Below are 19,100 nucleotides of genomic sequence, written 5' to 3'. Positions count from 1 at the left end.
AATTCTTTTGTAAATTAAAACCCTTTCCCATGTATGAATTGTCTATTATAACTGTGCTTTTTTAAAACCTTGATTTTGCCTCCTCTACGATTTATCACCCACTTATACTCAGTTTGATATCTATTACTTTTAAACAGTATAACTACATTCCTTTCTGAATGTCTTTATTATGTTTAGATTCCTTTACTAAATTGGATTGAGGCGTTACTTAGATTTTTGCTTAATTGCATTCATAAGTGACCAAAGCATTGAACCTTTATAAATAGGCAAGAATACCAAGGCCTTTAATACATCTAGTTTAAGCAAATGAGGCTGTAATTCCTGGAGACTGGGTAGTTTCCTTTGGGATTATTTGATGCTTTGAGGTTATTCCCTTATTAGGCTTTGTCTTGTCAATGAAGTTTGCTTCATTTATAAGTTTTCTTTCTTGCAGAGAAACTATGACTGACAATTTAAGAACAAAACCCAAGTAGTCATCCACTGATCATAATAGGTGAAAAGTGTTTAAAGTATTCTGCCTCTTTCTCTAATATTGGATAAGCCTTGGAAATGTCATATCCACTGGAGATAACTTATAAGGATTTTTAAATATTTTCTTAGGTAAAAGTGATACAAATAATTCCGGACCTGAAATTAATAAGATTCGAACACCAGAGAAAAAGCCAACAGAACCAAAACAGGTATGCTGCTTAGTGACTGCATTGTCCTAGTGGATTTAGTCTGATTGGTCATCTTGGAATCTTGATGTTTTAAAGAAAAATACCTCCATTTGTACCCTTATCCTTTATGTTTATTTTTTCACAGGGATATAGTGAGCCATATTGCCCTCTCTTTCTTTATCTCTTCTTTGGCTGTGCTATTTCATGTATCAGTATACTTTTCTCAAATTCTATTATTCAGTGATAAAGTTGGTTTTAGAGATTTTCTATGATAAGGTAGTAAATGAAGACCGAGCTACAGGTGTGTTATTACAAGTGTGTCATTATCGTGAAGAAGGAAGACCTCTTCCTCGGAGACAGGAAGACTTCCTCAGGTCCCTCACCTTATTCTCTCATCATACCCACTAAGCCCTTAATTCTTTATCTGTCCATTCATCTATTTTCTCTGCTTCTGTGCTTATAAACTACTTAGAGAAAATCAAGTCACTGGTTGAATTAGCGCCACTGGAAGCTCTTGTTTTCTAATCTGAATGGAACCCTCAGGGCTCTCCTTCATTTCTTTCACACATATCTCATTTCCTTTGCCCAGTTGTCTCAGTGACTCTTCTCATGCCTGATTACCTTCCACATTCTGTTATCCTATTGGATGGCTTGTCTCAGACTTACCTCATCAGGATTTTCTCTTGTTAATTTGTAACCTTAAATTTAGCACTTTTACCATATCCCTGAGCACTCTTACTTCCTGATCACCAGTCTCAGAGGAAGAGTTCCTTTTAAGATTAATCTTTCCTCTGCCGGGCGTGGTGGCTCAGGCATGGTGGCTCACGCCTATAATGCCGGGTGTGGTGGCTCATGCATATAATCCCAGCACTTTGGGAGACCAAGGCGGATGGATCGCTGGGTCAGGAGATCAAGACTACCCTGGCTAACAAGGTGAAACCCCGTCTCTACTAAAATGCAAAAAAATTAGTTGGGCGTGGTGGCGGGCGCCTGTAGTCCCAGCCACTCAGGAGGCTGAGGCAGGAGAATGGCGTGAACCCAGGAGGCGGAGCTTGCAGTGAGCTGAGATCATGCCACTGCACTCCAGCTTGGGCGACAGAGTGAGACTCTTTCTCAAAAAAAAAAAAAAGATTAATCTCTCCTCTTCAGGTACCACATAGACCTTGTCCCTTCTCCTCATTTATCTTTTCATTCTTTCTAGTTGTTGGTTCTTCCCTGTTAGCCTATAGCATATTTAGATCTCTTTTAACCTAAAGTAAGCAAATTACTTGATAGACTTTTTTAAAAAGATAATTTCTTTAACCTTCATCTCCTTTATAGCTACTGCCTCATTTCTCCTTTCTTCCTCACCTGTTGTTATTTACTCTTTAACCCACAAAGTCTACATTTCACTGAAACTATTGTGCTCTTATGAACATACTTCAAATGTATTCTTACTTGGCTTTTCTTGGGATTAGGCACTATTTTCTACTTCTGTTTTTGACCATCTTGTTTCTTTTGTTTGACACATTTTTACTTTTCACAGTCTCTCTAACATGACTTCTTTTTTAAAAAGTTCCTGCTCAGCCTCCCCCAACATCTGTCCCTAGTCGTTAAGTTGGGATTTCCCAGAGTTCTATCCTTGTCCCACCTGTCTTGCATTCTATGGTTTCTTACTATAAACCAGTCCGAACCATAATTTTAAGTATCCACTTCATGATACCGACTTCCAAATCTGTATCTCCAACCTCAGCCTAGTTTTATTTAAGCAGCTATTCTCTTTCTTCATTTACTTATATCACATAAGCATCTCTTTACTCACAGCTTCTATATCTGGAAGGATTCAGTACCTTCTGGAGGGGCTGCAGTACAAATGAGGCAGCCAAGGGAACCTCCTGATAGATAAGCGGGGGCTGCAGTGAAAGCAGAAGTGGTATGTGTTTGGGAAGTGGTGCAGAGAGAGAATGAGGGGCATGTCAAACTGGTGCACCTGCACCAGCAGCACATATAGTCAGAGGCAGCTTTGGGACGAAACCAATCACACGAGTCTTAGATGCTCTCAGAGCAACTGAAGCCAAGATAGCTAAGTGTCTCTCGTGTCCTCGTTTTAAAATTTCTGTTAGAATTCTCCCTGTTAGAGAGCTAGGTAACCTGAAAACATGTTTCGTTTTCTCTCCCACCCTGATGCTTTGTCTTGGGGCCCAGGAAAAATAAAAGAACTAGTCCTGGCTCTTTCGACTCAGTGCCTGCTCAGTATTAAGAGGAAAATGATAGAGGAGAATCTGATTCTGATAGTCGCAGATGCAGGCTTATTCAGCCCTTACCGTCCTCTACCTTGCTTAGGGAGCCGATTGTAGTATTATAGAGTAGCACAGTCCTGATCTAAATTTCTGAGACACAGACCTAGCTTTCTTTCTATGTCAAGGTCAGAAGTGATAGAGACAATTAAGATAGCAGCTTATTCATAAACAACCTTGACATCTGATTATGACCTCCCTCATGTGACCAGAGTATGCATATCAACAATATCTTCTGGGAAAAAAGTATATCCCAGGTGAATATAATTTTAGTCATTGAAAGGATGGAGATTTATGGAGGAAAATGTTTGTTTATGAAGAACCTTAATCAGGTTCTGAGACATCTGAAGAGCAGCTATTGCATTCTTGGGAAGACTGAGATAGAATTGTCATGCTTCTCACTTCTTTTTCTAGATAATTTGTATATACTAAGTAATTTTAAGGGCCTAAAATTGGCCAAATTTAATGGCAATCCATTTGAGCTAGATGATTAGAGATGAGGATGCAATTGGCACACAATTTGCATCGTGACCATTTGTTGCAACAGGTTGGTCACCAAATGTACCCCAACTGCAGTTCAGGAATAAGGTGCTTGTTCTATTTTTTGGGAGTGGTCAGTTCTGTGTCTAATTCAAGAGCCTTGGGTGAGGCAAGTGCTCTGCAATCCTCAGTCACTAGCTCATCAGTGAAACTTGTAAGGAGATTGACGTGCCAAATTTATTTACACTCCAAGCAATGCATGGAATGTTTTGAGAGAGCTGGAAAAAGAAAATCGTCGCTTTCCATCTTTTATTTTATTTTTCACATTGTCATCACTTATGATCAAACTTACATTTCAGAAGGATGACAACACTCCCCAGCTTAAAAACCTTTTGTAGTTACCACAGTTTATGGAATTAAAAACAGTTACTCAAAATTGAATAATTCGGGGTCTCATGTGATTGGGCTCTTGTAGTTTCCTCTGATGTTAAAAAGGGAAAACTAATATATAAACAAGTGAAGTTATAGCTCTGCGTACACAAAAATTCCCATGCTCTCCAAATCTGCCAGACTTTTCCTTTCTTCAACCTTTGCATAAACTGTTACCTTTACCTGGAATGTCCTTCCCTCCTCAGAATATTCCACCTCTTTTTGTAAGATTAAACTCAAATGTCTTGACCTCTGTGAAACCTTCCTTAATTTTCTCAGGCACTACAGTTGCATCCTCTTACAGTACCTCTAGTGATAAGTTTACATATTGTTATCTTCTACTGGACTCTAGGCCAGGGGTCAGCAACCTTCTTCTGTAAAAAGCCAGACAGTAAATCTTAGCCTTGGGGACCACATGGTCTCTGTTGCAGCTGCTCTGCTCTATCGTTACAATGCACAAGCAGCTACAGACAATATGTAAACAAATGAATGTGGCTGTGTTCCAAGAAAACCTTATTTACAAAATCTGGTGAGCTGGAAATGGCATTGGAGTGGGGGCATGGTATATAGACCCCTGCACTAGGCTCTTGATGGCTAGGCTGTCTTATTATTGCCTATTTAATTTCCAACACCAGGCACAGTGTATTGGTTGGCCACAATAAATGTTAAAGAAAGAATGTCAATATGTAATGGAAAAATTGACAACCAAACTAGTTATATACAAAAGTGGTGTAGTACTTGTTTGTTCATTTCAAAGTTGTTTAAATTGAGATGCATGTTTTTATTAACATAGATATTTTTAAGGAAATAGATGTATAAAAACAATAAAACCAGTCTGGGTGCAGTGGGTCACGCCTGTAATCCTAGCACTTTGGGAGGCCGAGGCAGGCAGATCACCTGAGGTCAGGAGTTTGAGACCAGGCCTGGCCAACTTGGTGAAACTCCGTCTCTACTAAAAATACAAAAATTAGTTGGGTGTAGTGGCGCATGCCTGTAATCCCAGCTACTTGGGAGGCTGAGGCAGGAGAATTGCTTGAATCCAGGAGGCAGAGATTGCAGTGAGCCACGATGGTGCCACTGCACTCCAGCCTGGGAGACAGAGTGAGACTTTGCCTCCAAAAAAAAAAAAAAAAAAAACCACCATAAAATCAGAAGGAAAACACATTTTAATGATTTATATCAGAATGAAATAAATGACCATCTTTCTAAGGAAGAAAGTGTGAAATTAAAAATAATGCCCTGAAAGGAATTAAAGTAGATATGCTAATAAAATGGCAATATGTTTTCTTATGACTCACATTTAATATGCTGTTTTTTTTCTGTGTCATCTTTTTAAATTTAAAAAAATTTTCCTTTATTTAATTGTTAGGAAGTAAATAATTGAGCACTCAGCTCTCCTGCTGGAAGATGTCAATGTATCATATCCTTTAGATGTGTTAGGGTTGGGAAAAGGTGGAGAGCAACTGAATTCGAATCTTCTGCAGTTAAAAAAGGCTTCTTATTTTTTTCTAGGTTGATTTGGAATCAAATCCACAGAACAGAAGTCCTGAATCACGTCCTAGTGTTGTTTATCCCAGTACCAAATTCCCTCGCAAAGATAATCTCAACCCAAGACACATAAATCTTCCCCTTCCTGCTCCCCACGCACAGTATGCAATCCCTAATCGCCATTTTCATCCCCTTCCCCAGCTACCAAGACCACCCTTTCCAATTCCACAGCAGCACACCTTGTTAAATCAGCAGCAGAATAATTTGCCTGAACAACCAAATCAGATGCCACCTCAGCCAAATCAGGTAGTCCAGCAGCAAAGTCAGTTGAATCAGCAGCCTCAGCAGCCGCCGCCTCAGCTTTCTCCTGCATATCAGGCAGGACCCAACAATGCTTTTTTTAATAATGCAGTTGCTCATCGGCCACAGTCTCCTCCTGCAGAGGCTGTGATTTCGGAGCAGCAGCCCCCTCCCATGCTGCAAGAAGGCCACAGTCCTCTGAGAGCCATTACACAACCCGGCCCCATTCTTCCTTCGCATCTGAATAGCTTCATTGATGAGAACCCCCCAGGATTACCTATAGGGGAGGCTTTAGGTAAGTTCTGTTATCGGCCAGATGTGAAAATTCAGAGATTAGTTACTTAAAATGACATGGACTGTATGTACAGTATCATTTTGGGTTAAGATTGAATAATTTCTTCAAATAATGCTAGCAAAAACCCCCCGTTTAGTGTGATAATCAGAAACTAGTTCTAAATGCTGTATGATAGTATCCAGTGGATGTCAGGATCATCATTATGTAAGTTGTCATCATCACCATAACTGATTTCTGGCAAATTTAGAAAACATTTATTTCTTACTAAAACGGAATTTGTAGCTCTTTCTTTGTCTTTGTGGAGAAAATATGTTAGTAAAAACTTTAAATAATGAACTTGAAACCCCAAATTAATAAAAAAAATTTTCACAAATATTTTTGCAGATCGTATACATGGGAGTGTCGCTCTGGAAACATTAAGACAGCAGCAGGCACGGTTCCAGCAGTGGAGTGAGCATCATGCCTTTCTCAGTCAGGGCAGCGTTCCATACCCACACCATCACCATCCTCACCTCCAGCATCTTCCTCAGCCGCCCCTGGGATTACATCAGCCACCAATGCGGGCAGACTGGAAGCTCACCAGCAGTGCCGAAGATGAAGTGGAGACCACATACTCAAGGTATTCCAGCCAGCTGAAAATAGCCTCTGGAATGCGACCCCCTCACTGTTCTCTTTTTTTGACTGTAGTCCTTTTAGCTTCAAGCTGGAATATTGCCTCAGAGAAATTGGATGCTGGCCTTCTAAGCACATGCTACACAGTCCTCTTGATTGGCTCTAAAATACAGAAAACTCATTTAGAAGTAACTCTTGTACAAATTTAGGCATGGATGATCTACTATGGGTTGGAAATTAACTTGTTCCCTTGCTTTGTGGTCTTTTCTGCAGGAGAAACACCATCGCTGTGAGCGGGTTTTTTATTTAGTAGTAATACTTGCAAAGAATGAATAAAGACAGGAGTAAATTCGTGGTTAAAAGCTAAAAATTATATCATTAATTATTTTTCTGGTGGCACAGAATTCTACGTTCCTATAATTCCAGCTACATATGAGTGTTTGGTCCTAACTGTAAGCTTGTTTTTATGGCCAGTGTCACATGAATGCTCTAAAGTGTTTCCTAATCCCTTCTGAACAAGGTCCACCATCATGGTGACCTTCTATAACTTCCAGTTGTCAAAGACATATAGAGACAAGGACATGTTTTTAATACAATGGGAACAGAAAGAAATCAGGTAATTGAGCATATTCAATGTCTTCATCTCAGCATCTGTTGAGTGCTAATGCTTACATCTGAGATGAATTAATGCCAGTTCTAGTTATTAGTACTATGATTTTGTTTGTTGAAAATACATGTATAGTTGACTAAGCTTTCCTTAATGTGATGGAGCCTTTTGTTTTCTCCTCATATTTTATTGTTTTCCTGTAGGTTTCAAGACTTAATCAGAGAACTGTCTCATCGTGATCAAAGTGAAACACGGGAACTAGCTGAAATGCCACCACCTCAATCAAGACTTTTGCAATATAGACAAGTACAGACTAGAAGCCCACCAGCAGTCCCATCTCCCCCATCCAGTACAGACCACAGTAGCCACTTTTCTAACTTTAATGATAACAGCAGAGACATTGAAGTAGCCAGCAACCCAGCATTTCCGCAGCGCCTCCCACCCCAGATATTCAGCTCACCTTTCTCATTGCCATCTGAACACCTTGCTCCTCCTCCCTTGAAATACCTGGCACCTGATGGAGCATGGACTTTTGCTAACTTGCAACAGAATCACCTAATGGGGCCAGGTTTTCCCTATGGCCTACCTCCATTGCCTCACAGGCCACCGCAGAACCCTTTTGTACAAATACAGAATCATCAACATGCTATTGGTCAAGAGCCATTTCACCCATTGTCATCTCGAACAGTATCTTCTTCTTCGCTCCCTAGCTTAGAAGAGGTAAATGTCTTCTTCTTTTCCTTTTGTTATTAGTTGATTGTGAAAAATATCAGTATTTATTGATTGATGATAGGAAGGCACAGATCTTATTGAATATAATAGTGTATTAAAGATAATCCTTTCTTGGGAATTATTTTAATTGCCACCCTCCTATTGTATTTCAGATTTTGTAAAATGGACACTACTGTTGAGACATGAAGCCGCTTAAAAGTCTTTTATTGCTGTTTAAAGAAAATACTGAATATCTGAGGACTCTATTCAAGGAGCTTTGTCTTTTTTTAATCTGAGGAAATGGCTTTTAGTGATTCATCTTTTTGATTTAAGTTACATGTGTTAATTATACATTTGTTAACGAGAGCTTTCCAAAGATGCTGGCTTTTCAGCCAGTGCCAGCTCCAAGTTCTGTGCTCCTTCTCCTGCCACTCAGCCTGGTGCTTTGTTAGACTGAGGTACTCTGATTCCCAAATATCAGAATTTGCGGATTTTTAACATAAAATTTACTCTGCTAAACTAAGCATTTTGAGGTAAACTGAATTTTATCTTAAAATATTTAGATATTTCTGCTGGGCACAGTGGCTCAGGCCTGTAATCCCAGCACTTTGGGAGGCTGAGGTGGGTGGATCACGAGGTCAGGAGATCGAGACCATCCTGGCTAACACAGTGAAAACCCCGTCTCTACTAAAAATAGGAAAAATTAGCCGGGTGAGGTGGCAGGCGCCTGTAGTCCCAGCTACTCGGGAGGCTGAGGCAGGAGAATGGCGTGAACCTGGGAGGCGGAGCTTGCAGTGAGCCAAGATGTGCCACTGCACGCCAGCCTGGGCGACAGTGAGACTCCATCTCAAAATAAATAAAATAAAAAAAATAAATAAATAAAAAAATAAAATAAAATAAATAAATAAAATAAAATAAAATAAAATGTAAAATATACTTAGATACTTCTAAAGAGCATCTTCATGGACTTTTATTGCTATGAAAAAGGTAGTAATTCCAGGTTATAAAACTTCCAAAGCAGTACCGTGTGGTGTAGGCTATAAAAATGTCTAGCTGATCCCATTAAATTTACAGTGATTAAAGATAAGAATGTGTAAAGCTGGTTGTAGTCATATCAGACAGAGACATCATAAATCGGGATAAACATTTCTAATTTTTATATATGAAAAATACTTTTTTGATATTAGCTTCATTTTGGCAGTTTCAGAATGATATCTAAAGGCCATTAGAAATAATTGATTCACATTTTACAGGTTGTCTGCTATAGATGCTAATTAAAAGTCAAGATTCATAGGGAAAACTGTGTGTCTTATTTGTAGGGATTTAGAGGCAGTCTCTTCAAATTGTCCCAGTATTCATTGATTGGTTCATTTTACGTAGCTGTCATTAAAACAACTTACTGTGATTTTAGGCTCTTAAAGTAAGTTAGAAGCATAATAAAGATGAATTGGTATCTATCTACATATATGTATTGTCAGGATCTAGAATTTTGGAACCATACTTTACAAAAAATTTGGTACACATCTGACAGTCTTTCAGATTATAATGAACAGTTGTTTTACAACTGAGCAGTAATGTAATTTTCAGTTAAGTGATGTTTTAGCTGTTTATAATAAAATTCACCATTTTAGCCATTTTAAATTGTACAATTGGTGGATTTTAGTATGTTCACAATGTTATACAGTCATCACTACTGTCTAATTCTAGGACATTTCATCACCCATAAAAGAAACCCCATAACTGTTAAGCAGTTACACTCCGATTTCCCCACTCTCAGTGCCTAGTAATCCCCAGTCTACTTTCTGTGTCTATGGAGACATTTCATAAAAATTGAATCATACATTATGTGTGGCCTTTTATATCTGGCTTTTGAAGTGCATCCACACTGTAACCTAGGAGTGGAGTTCTTGGGTGATGTAGTAAGTCTATGTTTAACCTTTTGAGGAATTGCAAACTTTGTTCTTTGTACATTTATATTCCCACAGCTATGTAAGAGGACTCCAATCTCTCTATATACTTGCTTTGTAAAAAAATTATAACCATCCTAATGGGTGTGTAGTAGGATCTCATTGTAGTGTTTTTGTTTGTTTGTTTGGTTTTTGACACAGAGTCTTACTCTGTCACCCAGACTGGAGCGCAGTGGCGCGATCTTGGCTCACTGCAACCCCCGCCTTCTAGGTTCAAGCAATTCTCTTGCTTTAGCCTCCTGAGTAGCTGGGACTACTGGCGCCCACCACCACACCCAGCTAATTTTTTTTAATTTAATTTTATTTTTATTTTTAGTAGAGACAGAGTTTCACGATATTGGCCAGGCTGGTCTCAAACTCCTGACCTCAGGTGATCCATCCTCAGCCTCCCAAAGTGCTGGGATTACAGGCATGAGCCACCGCAGCCAGCCCTCATTGTAGTTTTGATTTGCATTTCCGTAATTACTGATGATGTTGACATCTTTGCATGTGCTTCTTGATCATTTGTATCTTTTTTGGGGAGAAATGTCTATTCATATAAGAGTTTTTAAAATATATATTCTGTTACAGACTCTTAATCTCATATATGATTTGCAATTATTTCTCTCACTCTGTGGGTTGTCTTTTCACTTTCTTGATAGTGTCCTTTGATGCTAAACTACAATTTATCAATTTTTTTCTTTGGCTGCTTATGCTTTTGGTGTCATATCCAAGAAACCCTGGCCTAATCCAAGATCGCAAAGATTTACTTTTACATTTTCTTTTTATAGTTTTACCTCTTACACTTGGTTCTTAGTTCTTTGGTCCATTTTGAGTTAATTTTTGTATATTGTGTGAGGTGGGTATCAAATTCATTCTTTTGCATGTGGCCAGTTTTCTCAGCATTGTTTTTGAAAAGACTCTTCTTTCCCGCATTGAATAGTCTTGGCAACATTGTCAAAAATCAGTTAACTGTAGATGCCGGGTTTATTTCTGGATTCTCCATTGTATTCCATTTATCTGTGTGTGTTTCTTTCTGCCAGTACCACACAGTATTGTACACTGTAGTATTGTAGTAAGTTTTGCAATTGGAAGTATGAGTCCTTATATTTTGTTATTTTGGAAGATTGTTTTGTTTATTCTGGGTTCCTTGAATTTTCTCATGTGAGGTTTAGGATCAGCTTGCCAATTTCTGCAGAAAAAAAGCCAGCTGACATTTAAAGAAAGAATTGCTTTAAATCTATAGATTAATTTGGGGAGTATTGCCACCTTAACAATATTAAGTCTTCGAGTACCTGAACATGGGGCATCTTTCTGTTTGTTCAGGTCTCTTAAAATTTCTTTTGACAGTATTTTGTAATTTTCCAAGTATAAGTCTTGCACTTCTTTTGTTAAATTTATTCCTAAGCATTTTATTCTTTTTCATGCTATCATAAGTGGAATTGTTTTCTTAATTTCATTTTTGGATTGTTCATTGCTAGTGTTTAAAAACACGATGGTATATTGATTATGTATCTGCAATCTTGCTGAACTCTATTAACTAATAGATTTTTTTGTAGATATCTTAGGCTTTTTTATATGGAAGATAATGTCATCTACAAGTAAAAATAGTTTCATTCTTCCTTTCCAATCTGGATGCCTTTTATTTCTTCTTCTTGCTTAATTCTTGATTGTTTTTCTGGTTGCTGCAAGCTTTTACTTAGGTTTCTAGGTTCCTAAAAAATGGATTATTACAGCTGTTGCCAATTTTTTTCTGTTTTTATGGAGGACTGGACTTTGGAGTTTCTCACTGCCGTTCTCGCTGATATCACTTACGATGTTTTTATTTAACCTGCCAAACGAGTTCATAATATGAGGGGGAACTGTGTGCCAAAGTTTTTATAGGTTTTATGAAGTTTGTACTTTACTAAATAATAGTTCATATTGAATAATCTACTTTAGTCATTGATCTTTTAAATGGGCCTTAATTTTGGAATTTAAGTTTTTTGTACCTTGGTGCTCTTAATGTTTGATATTTCTGTTATCTCTGTGTGTGTGTGTGAATAAGTACCTTTCATTGTCAGTGGGTTCTTAGAGTGAAATTTACTTTTGCAAAAACATTTGGTTAGTTTTATTTTGATGCATGAGATTCACAAATGAGTGATTCACTTACAACACTGAAAAATTTATTTAACAAAGATAATTTTTTTTAGCATATTGCAGATTTTCACATTTTCGGTGTATTAGGGTAACTTTAGTTTGTTCAAAATGCTTTTGCATGAATCATCTCACAAAGTGAATGATTGATGTGCTTGCTGTTTGTTTCCAACCTTTTAAAATAATTTCTTTAATGTTAACAACAGAGAAAAAAGTCTTTTCCCTCCCACTATGGATTCTTTTATTCCCAGAAAACTTAGATTAATCTTGTGGGATGATATCTGGATGTTAGTTAACAGTTCACTTAAATGGAGATGGTTGGTTACGTTATGTTTCACTTGTTTTTTCTCTTTATAGTAATTTTGATTTTCTTGTGACAAATGAAATACATGGCCAGCACAGAAACTGTAGAAGTTAGAGAAATTATTTATAATTTCACTCTACAAAGATACCTACTATAACGTTTAGCCTTTCCTAGCATTTATAGATGTGAATGTATGATCCGTTAATGGAGGGAGATTATTTGTTGGGGAAACTTGAAACAATTTATCTCTGCCGTTCCTGCAATTGCTGTGCCCACCTATATCATCACTGATTGGGATCTTGGTCCCATTCTGTAACATTTTTTGCTACTTTCAATTTTTAGACTATTCTCGTGTAGATGTAATTAAGGCTTACTCCATGGGTTTTCCTTACCCACCTCAAATGCAGCAAAAGCCATAGTCCTTGGCTACTTGGCTAAGACTGGACACTGTGATCTGGCAGTACTGCCTGCATCCTTTCCCACTTCCGGTCCTTACAGGTATGATGGGATGAGGAGGACAACAAAAGGGCAAAATGCCTTTGAGCCTCCTGAGCCAGGCAGTAGACCATCCCTGATTGCCAGTAGATTAATAAATTGCTCCAATTTGATTTTAAATGCCAGTGTAAGCTTGGGATTAGGGTTTATATTTTCTCCAGACGTTTAGCCAGTTGTCTTCCTGTCTTTTTGGAAGTATTACATTCTCACTAAATAGATGTCGCTTTCCAAATTCTTTGCAATAGCATTGTATCATACTTGCTCCAAGGGGTGGGGGTAGTGAAAAATGCAGAGACAAACAACAGAAGTTAATTCTTGACCTCTGAGCTTCCAGAAGTTCAGTTTTTAGTAATTTTGGCATGATTAAGGATTTTTCAAAGCTAATTTTTATCTGTGTGGGATTTTTCACTTTGCATGATAATTTAATAATCTAACCTCTGAGTAGGATGCATTTCTTCATTACATATTGTGATCTGTTCCTGGACTTTGTGTATTTCTTCATCTATAAGTTTCTGTGCTAGAATTTTACTGTTTTAATTTTTGAGATTTTGTGGTATTCTAACCCAGTAGTGTAAATTCTCCCTTATTACTTTTTTCCTTCCAGTTGCTATATGTGGGGCATGGGGTGGATGGGGGAGGAGGGTCATTCTGTGGTTTTTCTACTAAAAAAAAGTTTAGAATAACTTTATGAACTCTTTCCTCCTCCTCTGTCCCACCTCTACACACCCTTCTTGGCTTTTTATTTGAATGACATTAAACCTGTAGCTTAAATTGAGGAAAATTTTATCTTTACAAATACTTTAAACTTCTCATTTAATTTATTTCCTTCTTTCCTCCCTCCCTTTTTCTGTCTTCTTTTTGTTGTTGTTGTTGTTTTTGGAGACAGAGTCTTGCTCTGTCACCCAGACTGCTGTGTAGTGGCGCTGCTATCTGGGCTCACTGCAAGCTCCGCCTCCTGGGTTCACACCATTCTCCTGCCTCAGCCTCCTGAGTAGCTGGGACTACAGGTGCCCACCACCACGCCTGGCTAAATTTTTTTTTGTATTTTTAGTAGAGACGGGGTTTCACCATGTTAGCCAGGATGGTCTCGATCTCTTGACCTCATGATCCGCCTGCCTCGGCCTCCCGGAGTGTTGGGATTACAGGCGTGAGCCACCGCGCCTGGCCTCTCTCTTCTTTCTCTCTCTTTCTTATTTTTTAAATGTTCCTCTTCCAAAATCTGTAGGATCTTCATTTAAATCTTGAGTATTTCCAATAATCTTAGAGTGGTTTGTTTTGTTTTGTTTTTGTTATTAATGGGACCTTTTTTTTCCATTATACTTTTCAGTCATTTTATCTTCAGGGACAAATTCTCAAAACGATTATGTAGCAGTGCTGATACTGGTGCAAAGGAAAGCTTTTGCCACTTAAGATATGCTTCACTATGGAGTAGTTTGATTAAAAGTGCTCATAAGGAATAAATAGAAAATCCTTTTTGAAAGCATCTTTGTAAAAGTCTCAGAGTTGGCTTGTGAAATGGCTCATTTTTGTGTTGTGGTGGTGATACTGTCATGGCTTTCTGATAAAAATGGAATGCTAGTAGGTCACTTATTTTGATCAGCTTTCAGTAAATTGACATTTACTTACATCATCTTAGAGATGACATACATGTTTCGATGATGTGTCTGCTTTGAACTATTTCTTGTTCTGTGTGTTGGTTTTTCAACAAAGACGCTTGGAGCCATTTTCATTTTTTCTTTCAAACAATTCTAGATTTGAAGTTAGTTGATAATTTTAGTTTCAATATACTGTTGTCTAATCATCGTGACTCCCCCAAGTTCTCTTTTATAGAGGAAGGTATTGTTCAGATGTATCTTGAAGATTATAATCTTGGTTGATTATTGCCTATTGTCACTTTAGAAATAGATGGTGATAACTTATGACTTGTGTTGTATAACCAGGTAGAAATATTGCTGTCTTCTCTGACCTAGCTTCTCAGAGAGATCATTAATGTATGATATATCTAATAAACCATCTTACCAGTGATCAGCAAATTAATAAATTAGACCTCTATTCATGCTTAAATTATCAAAGCTAATCATTTAAATGAGATGTTCTATTTTAATTAAAATTTCTGGCACCATCGTTAATGAGACTTAGAATTTCCACTAGTGTATTTAGCTCTTACTTGGTGATTAGCTTTGATAGCATAATTATAAATAGAGCCCTTATTAATTAAGTTGCTGACCTTTCCCCAGTTATCTATTTATATACACACAGGCTTGGTAACGTCATATATCAGAGGTGTATCTTATAAGACAGTGGTAAACAAATTAGGAGTTTTTACTTAAACTGAAACTATCTTTAACAGTAAAAATTTATACGAGTTTTGTAGTTTAGTTTTTTCCTTCTTTCTTAGATTTCATGTATTAAATGGCTTTTGAAATGTTAGCATTACATTTTAATATTTGGAAAGAAATATTAGCAGAATTTGAAAATTGTGATTATATGTGTAGTACCATAACGATTTCACAGTAAAACATGAAGCATATTTATAAACACACAATCATATATGGAGTTGATACTGAACCCAGAATCTCTTTAACAATCTCTCTGGCAGGGTAAATGGGCCTTTAAACAATATTAATGAATTATTTAAGACCTGAGGACTCTAAAATGAAACCTGAGCATCAGTCATTGGTAGGGTTGCCGTCTGAAAATAAAGGAACAATCTGATTGGCTGGAGATGTACATAGAAGGAATACTCACCTCCTGAAACAGAACTGGAAACAGAAAGCAATAGGAAACAAAGTCAAGAAATAAGGAAAGAAAATAGGAGATAAGAATAGAAATAAGAATGAATAAGAAATGAGAAAAGAAAGGAAGGAAAGTATGTTTAAACAGCCTAGGGGCCCACAAAACTACAGTGTTGATGGAGATGTAAAGGGATTTCTCTGTCAGAAATATTTTTCTTTTGCAGGCTACAGATGTTTTTCTAAAATTTTGGTTTGGGGGCCTTTGTCTTTCAACTTACTGTATAGGAAGTACCCTCTGGCAGAGGAAAAAAGAGGACATTTTTAACTTGTTGCCCAGAATGCATTTCATTGCAGTCAGTTAGCATGTCCTGTAGTTTTCTGAATTTAAATCACATAAATAGGCTTGGATTTGTCATCACACTTGGAATATTTTAGTGAGTCTATCAAATTGTTGATGGTTGTTAAAGATGATAGATGTTTGTACATTTTTATTTTTATTTTTTGAGATGGAGTCTCACTCTGTCACCCAGGCTGGAGTGCAGTGTGTAGTCTCAGCTCACTGCAACTTCTGTCTCCCAGATTCAAGCAATTCTCCTGTGTCAGCCTCCCAAGTAGCTGGGATTACAGGCGCCCACCACCACACCCAGGTAATTTTTCTATTTTTTTGTAGTAGAGATGGGATTTCACCACGTTGGCCAGGCTGATGTTGAACTCCTGACCTGAGGTGATCTGCCCACCTGAGGTGATTTGGCCTCCCAAAGGACTGGGATTACAGGTATGAGCCACCACGCCTGGCTTTGTTTGGACATTTTTAATTAAAAGTTAAAATATATTCTCATTGAAAAAGACTTTGATTTATCAAAGACTTCAAATCTTGTAAGTTTGCTTTTTTTTTTTTTTATGAGACAGATTCTCGCTCTGTCGCCCAGGCTGGAGTGCAGTGGCCAGATCTCAGCTCACTGCAAGCTCCGCCTCCCGGGTTCATGCCATTCTCCTGCCTCAGCCTCCCGAGTAGCTGGGACTACAAGCGCCCGCCACCTCGCCCGTTTCACTGTGTTAGCCAGGATGGTCTCAATCTCCTGACCTCATGATCCGCCCGTCTCGGCCTCCCAAAGTGCTGGGATTACAGGCTTGAGCCACTGTGCCCGGCCAAAATCTTGTAACTTTGGAACTAGGCAGGCCTTAAAGATCATTTAACTCCCCCCTTTTAAAAGGAAACTGAGGCACAAAAATATTATAGGACTTGTAACTTAAGCAATTATTAACTCAAGGGAGTGGAGACTCCTGACAGTCCCATGCAGTTTCTGAAGCATCACACTGCTCTTCAGAGCTCTATTCCATGAGTAAGATTTATTCTTAGAAAATGAGAAGTGATTGCAATTACACAGAACTAGATGTGGGGAAAAGCAAGATTATGTTCTTGTGAAGAATTCAATCTTCAGTTGTGTAAAATTTGCCTTTTCTTTTTTCTGGGTGGTGGGGAGAAAGGGAGCTAGTTCATTTTAGAATTCTTGATTTCTTGAAATCTATCCAGTTGTAGCTGCTAAATGTTTGACTGCTCAAATGATTAATTGAGAGATTTCAAATATCAGAAATGTACTGAATTTCTCTACATTCTGTACGAATAAACACACTTTCCAGCATTACATTTTTTCTAAAAGGTGTAAAATTTATTTAGTTGTAGTAATTATGAATCTTCAGAGAAAATGCAAATAGTTACGGGTCAAAGAGTAAACTTTTACTGCAAACTATTTTATTTCCTCTCCACCCCGACATTTGCTCATTGTCAGAGCTGTTGTGCTTTATAATTGTTAACTTCACTGTTTCATATTCAAGAAGAGTAAACAAGAGTCAGATAGATTCAAGGTAGCTCCAAATGTCACAGCAGTGAATCTGACATTTTTCTCTGAGATGTAATATTGTATTCATTCTAGTATCCCTTCTATGACCTTGTGTATGGATGTATAGGAAAATAATATTGCTTGGTAGGAAAATACTATTTGTAAATTGTAAGTGCCGTTGCCTCTGAGATGCTTCAAATGGCTTTTTTTTTTAAGACCCAAATTGATTTTGGTGCACTGTGTTGCAAAGTCACATTTATTTCAGTATATGGGCATACCTTGTTTTATTGTACTTTGCTTTATTGCGTTTCACAGGTACTATATTTTTTATAAACTGAAGGTTGATGGTAACCCCATGTTGAGCAAGTCTAGAAGCACCATTTTCCCGACAGCATGTGCTCACTTTGTGCCTCTGTATCACATTTTAACAATTCTCACAGTATTTTAAACTTTTTCATTATTTCTTTTTCTGTTGTGATCAGTGATCTTTGATGTTACTATTGTGATTGTTTTTTGGCAATCAGTGTTATGTGTATTCTGACTGCTCCATCGACTTGCTGTTCCCCATCACTCAGTCTCCTTGGGCCTCCCTATTCCCTGAGATACAACAGTATTGAAATCAGGCCAGTTAACAACCCTACCATGGCCTCTATTTAAGTAAAAGGACAAGTTGCATGTCTCTCACTTGAAATCAAAAACTAGAAATCGTTAAGCTTAGTGAGAATGGCATGTCAAAATCTAAGATTGACCAAAAGCTAGGCCTCTTATAAAAGTTAGCCAAGGTGGGAATGCAAACGAAAAGTTCTTGAAGGAAATTAAAAGTGCTACTTTAGTGAATATATGGATGATAAGAATGTAATGAAATAGCCTTATGGCTGATGTGGAGAAAGTTGGAGTGGTCTGGTTAGAAGACCAAACCAGCCAGAACATTCCCTTAAGCCAAAGCCTAATCCAGAGTAAGGCCCTCACTCTCTTCAATTCTGTGAAGGCTGAGATAAATGAAGAAGCTGGAGAAGACAAGTTGGAAGCTAGCAGAGGTTGGTTCATGAGGTTTAAGGAAAGAAGCCATCCCCATAACATAAAAGTGCAAGATGAAACAGCAAGTGCTCATATAGAAGTTGCAGCAAGTTACCCAGAAGATCTAGCTAAGATCATTGATGAAGATGGCTGTACCAAACAACAGATTTTCTGTGTAGACAAAACAGCCTTTTATTGGAAGAAGATGCCATCTAGGACTTTCTTAGGGAGAGAGGAAGAAGTCAATACCTGGCTTCAAAGCTTCAAGGAACAGGCTGACTCTCTTGTTAGGAACTAATGCAGCTGGTGACTTTAAGTTGAAACCAGTACCAGTTTACCATTCCAAAAATCCTAAGGCTTTGAAGAATGATGCTGAATCTACGCTGCCTGTGCTCTATAAATGGAACAATAAAGCCTGGATGACAGCATATCCATTTTACAACATGGCTTACCAATGTTTTAAACCCACTATTGAGACCTACTGCTTTGCTGGTGGGAGAGGGGGAGATTTTCTTTTTTTAAAAAGATTCCTTTCAAAATGTTACTGCTCATTGACAATGCAGTTGGCCACCCAAGAACTCTTATGGAGCTGTACAAGCACATGAATGTTGTTTCCATGCCTGCTAACATATCTGTTCTGCAGCCCATGGATCAATTAGTAATTTTGACTTTCATGTCTTATTATTTTAAGAAATACATTTTGTAAGGCTATAGCTGCTACAGATAGTGATTCCTCTGATGGATCTGGGCAAAGTCAATTAAAAACCTT

At 37.9% G+C, this 19,100-nt stretch overlaps 1 protein-coding gene across 1 annotated transcript in view; it reads left to right on the top strand.

The window, feature by feature from the left end:
- Positions 1-19,100, top strand: part of HELZ (helicase with zinc finger) — a 172,135-nt gene that overhangs the window by 136,226 nt on the left and 16,809 nt on the right. Inside the window, exons 27-30 of the mRNA XM_011930768.1 lie at positions 601-680; positions 5,357-5,927; positions 6,312-6,546; positions 7,350-7,866. Of these exons, the coding sequence (XP_011786158.1) occupies positions 601-680; positions 5,357-5,927; positions 6,312-6,546; positions 7,350-7,866 (1,403 nt within the window). The remainder of the gene's footprint in view (positions 1-600; positions 681-5,356; positions 5,928-6,311; positions 6,547-7,349; positions 7,867-19,100) is intronic.

The sequence above is a fragment of the Colobus angolensis genome, unplaced genomic scaffold (assembly GCF_000951035.1).
Source record: "Colobus angolensis palliatus isolate OR3802 unplaced genomic scaffold, Cang.pa_1.0 Scaffold1, whole genome shotgun sequence".
In the NCBI taxonomy this organism is placed as follows: Eukaryota; Metazoa; Chordata; class Mammalia; order Primates; family Cercopithecidae; genus Colobus; species Colobus angolensis.
This window is presented reverse-complemented; position numbering and strand designations above follow the sequence as displayed.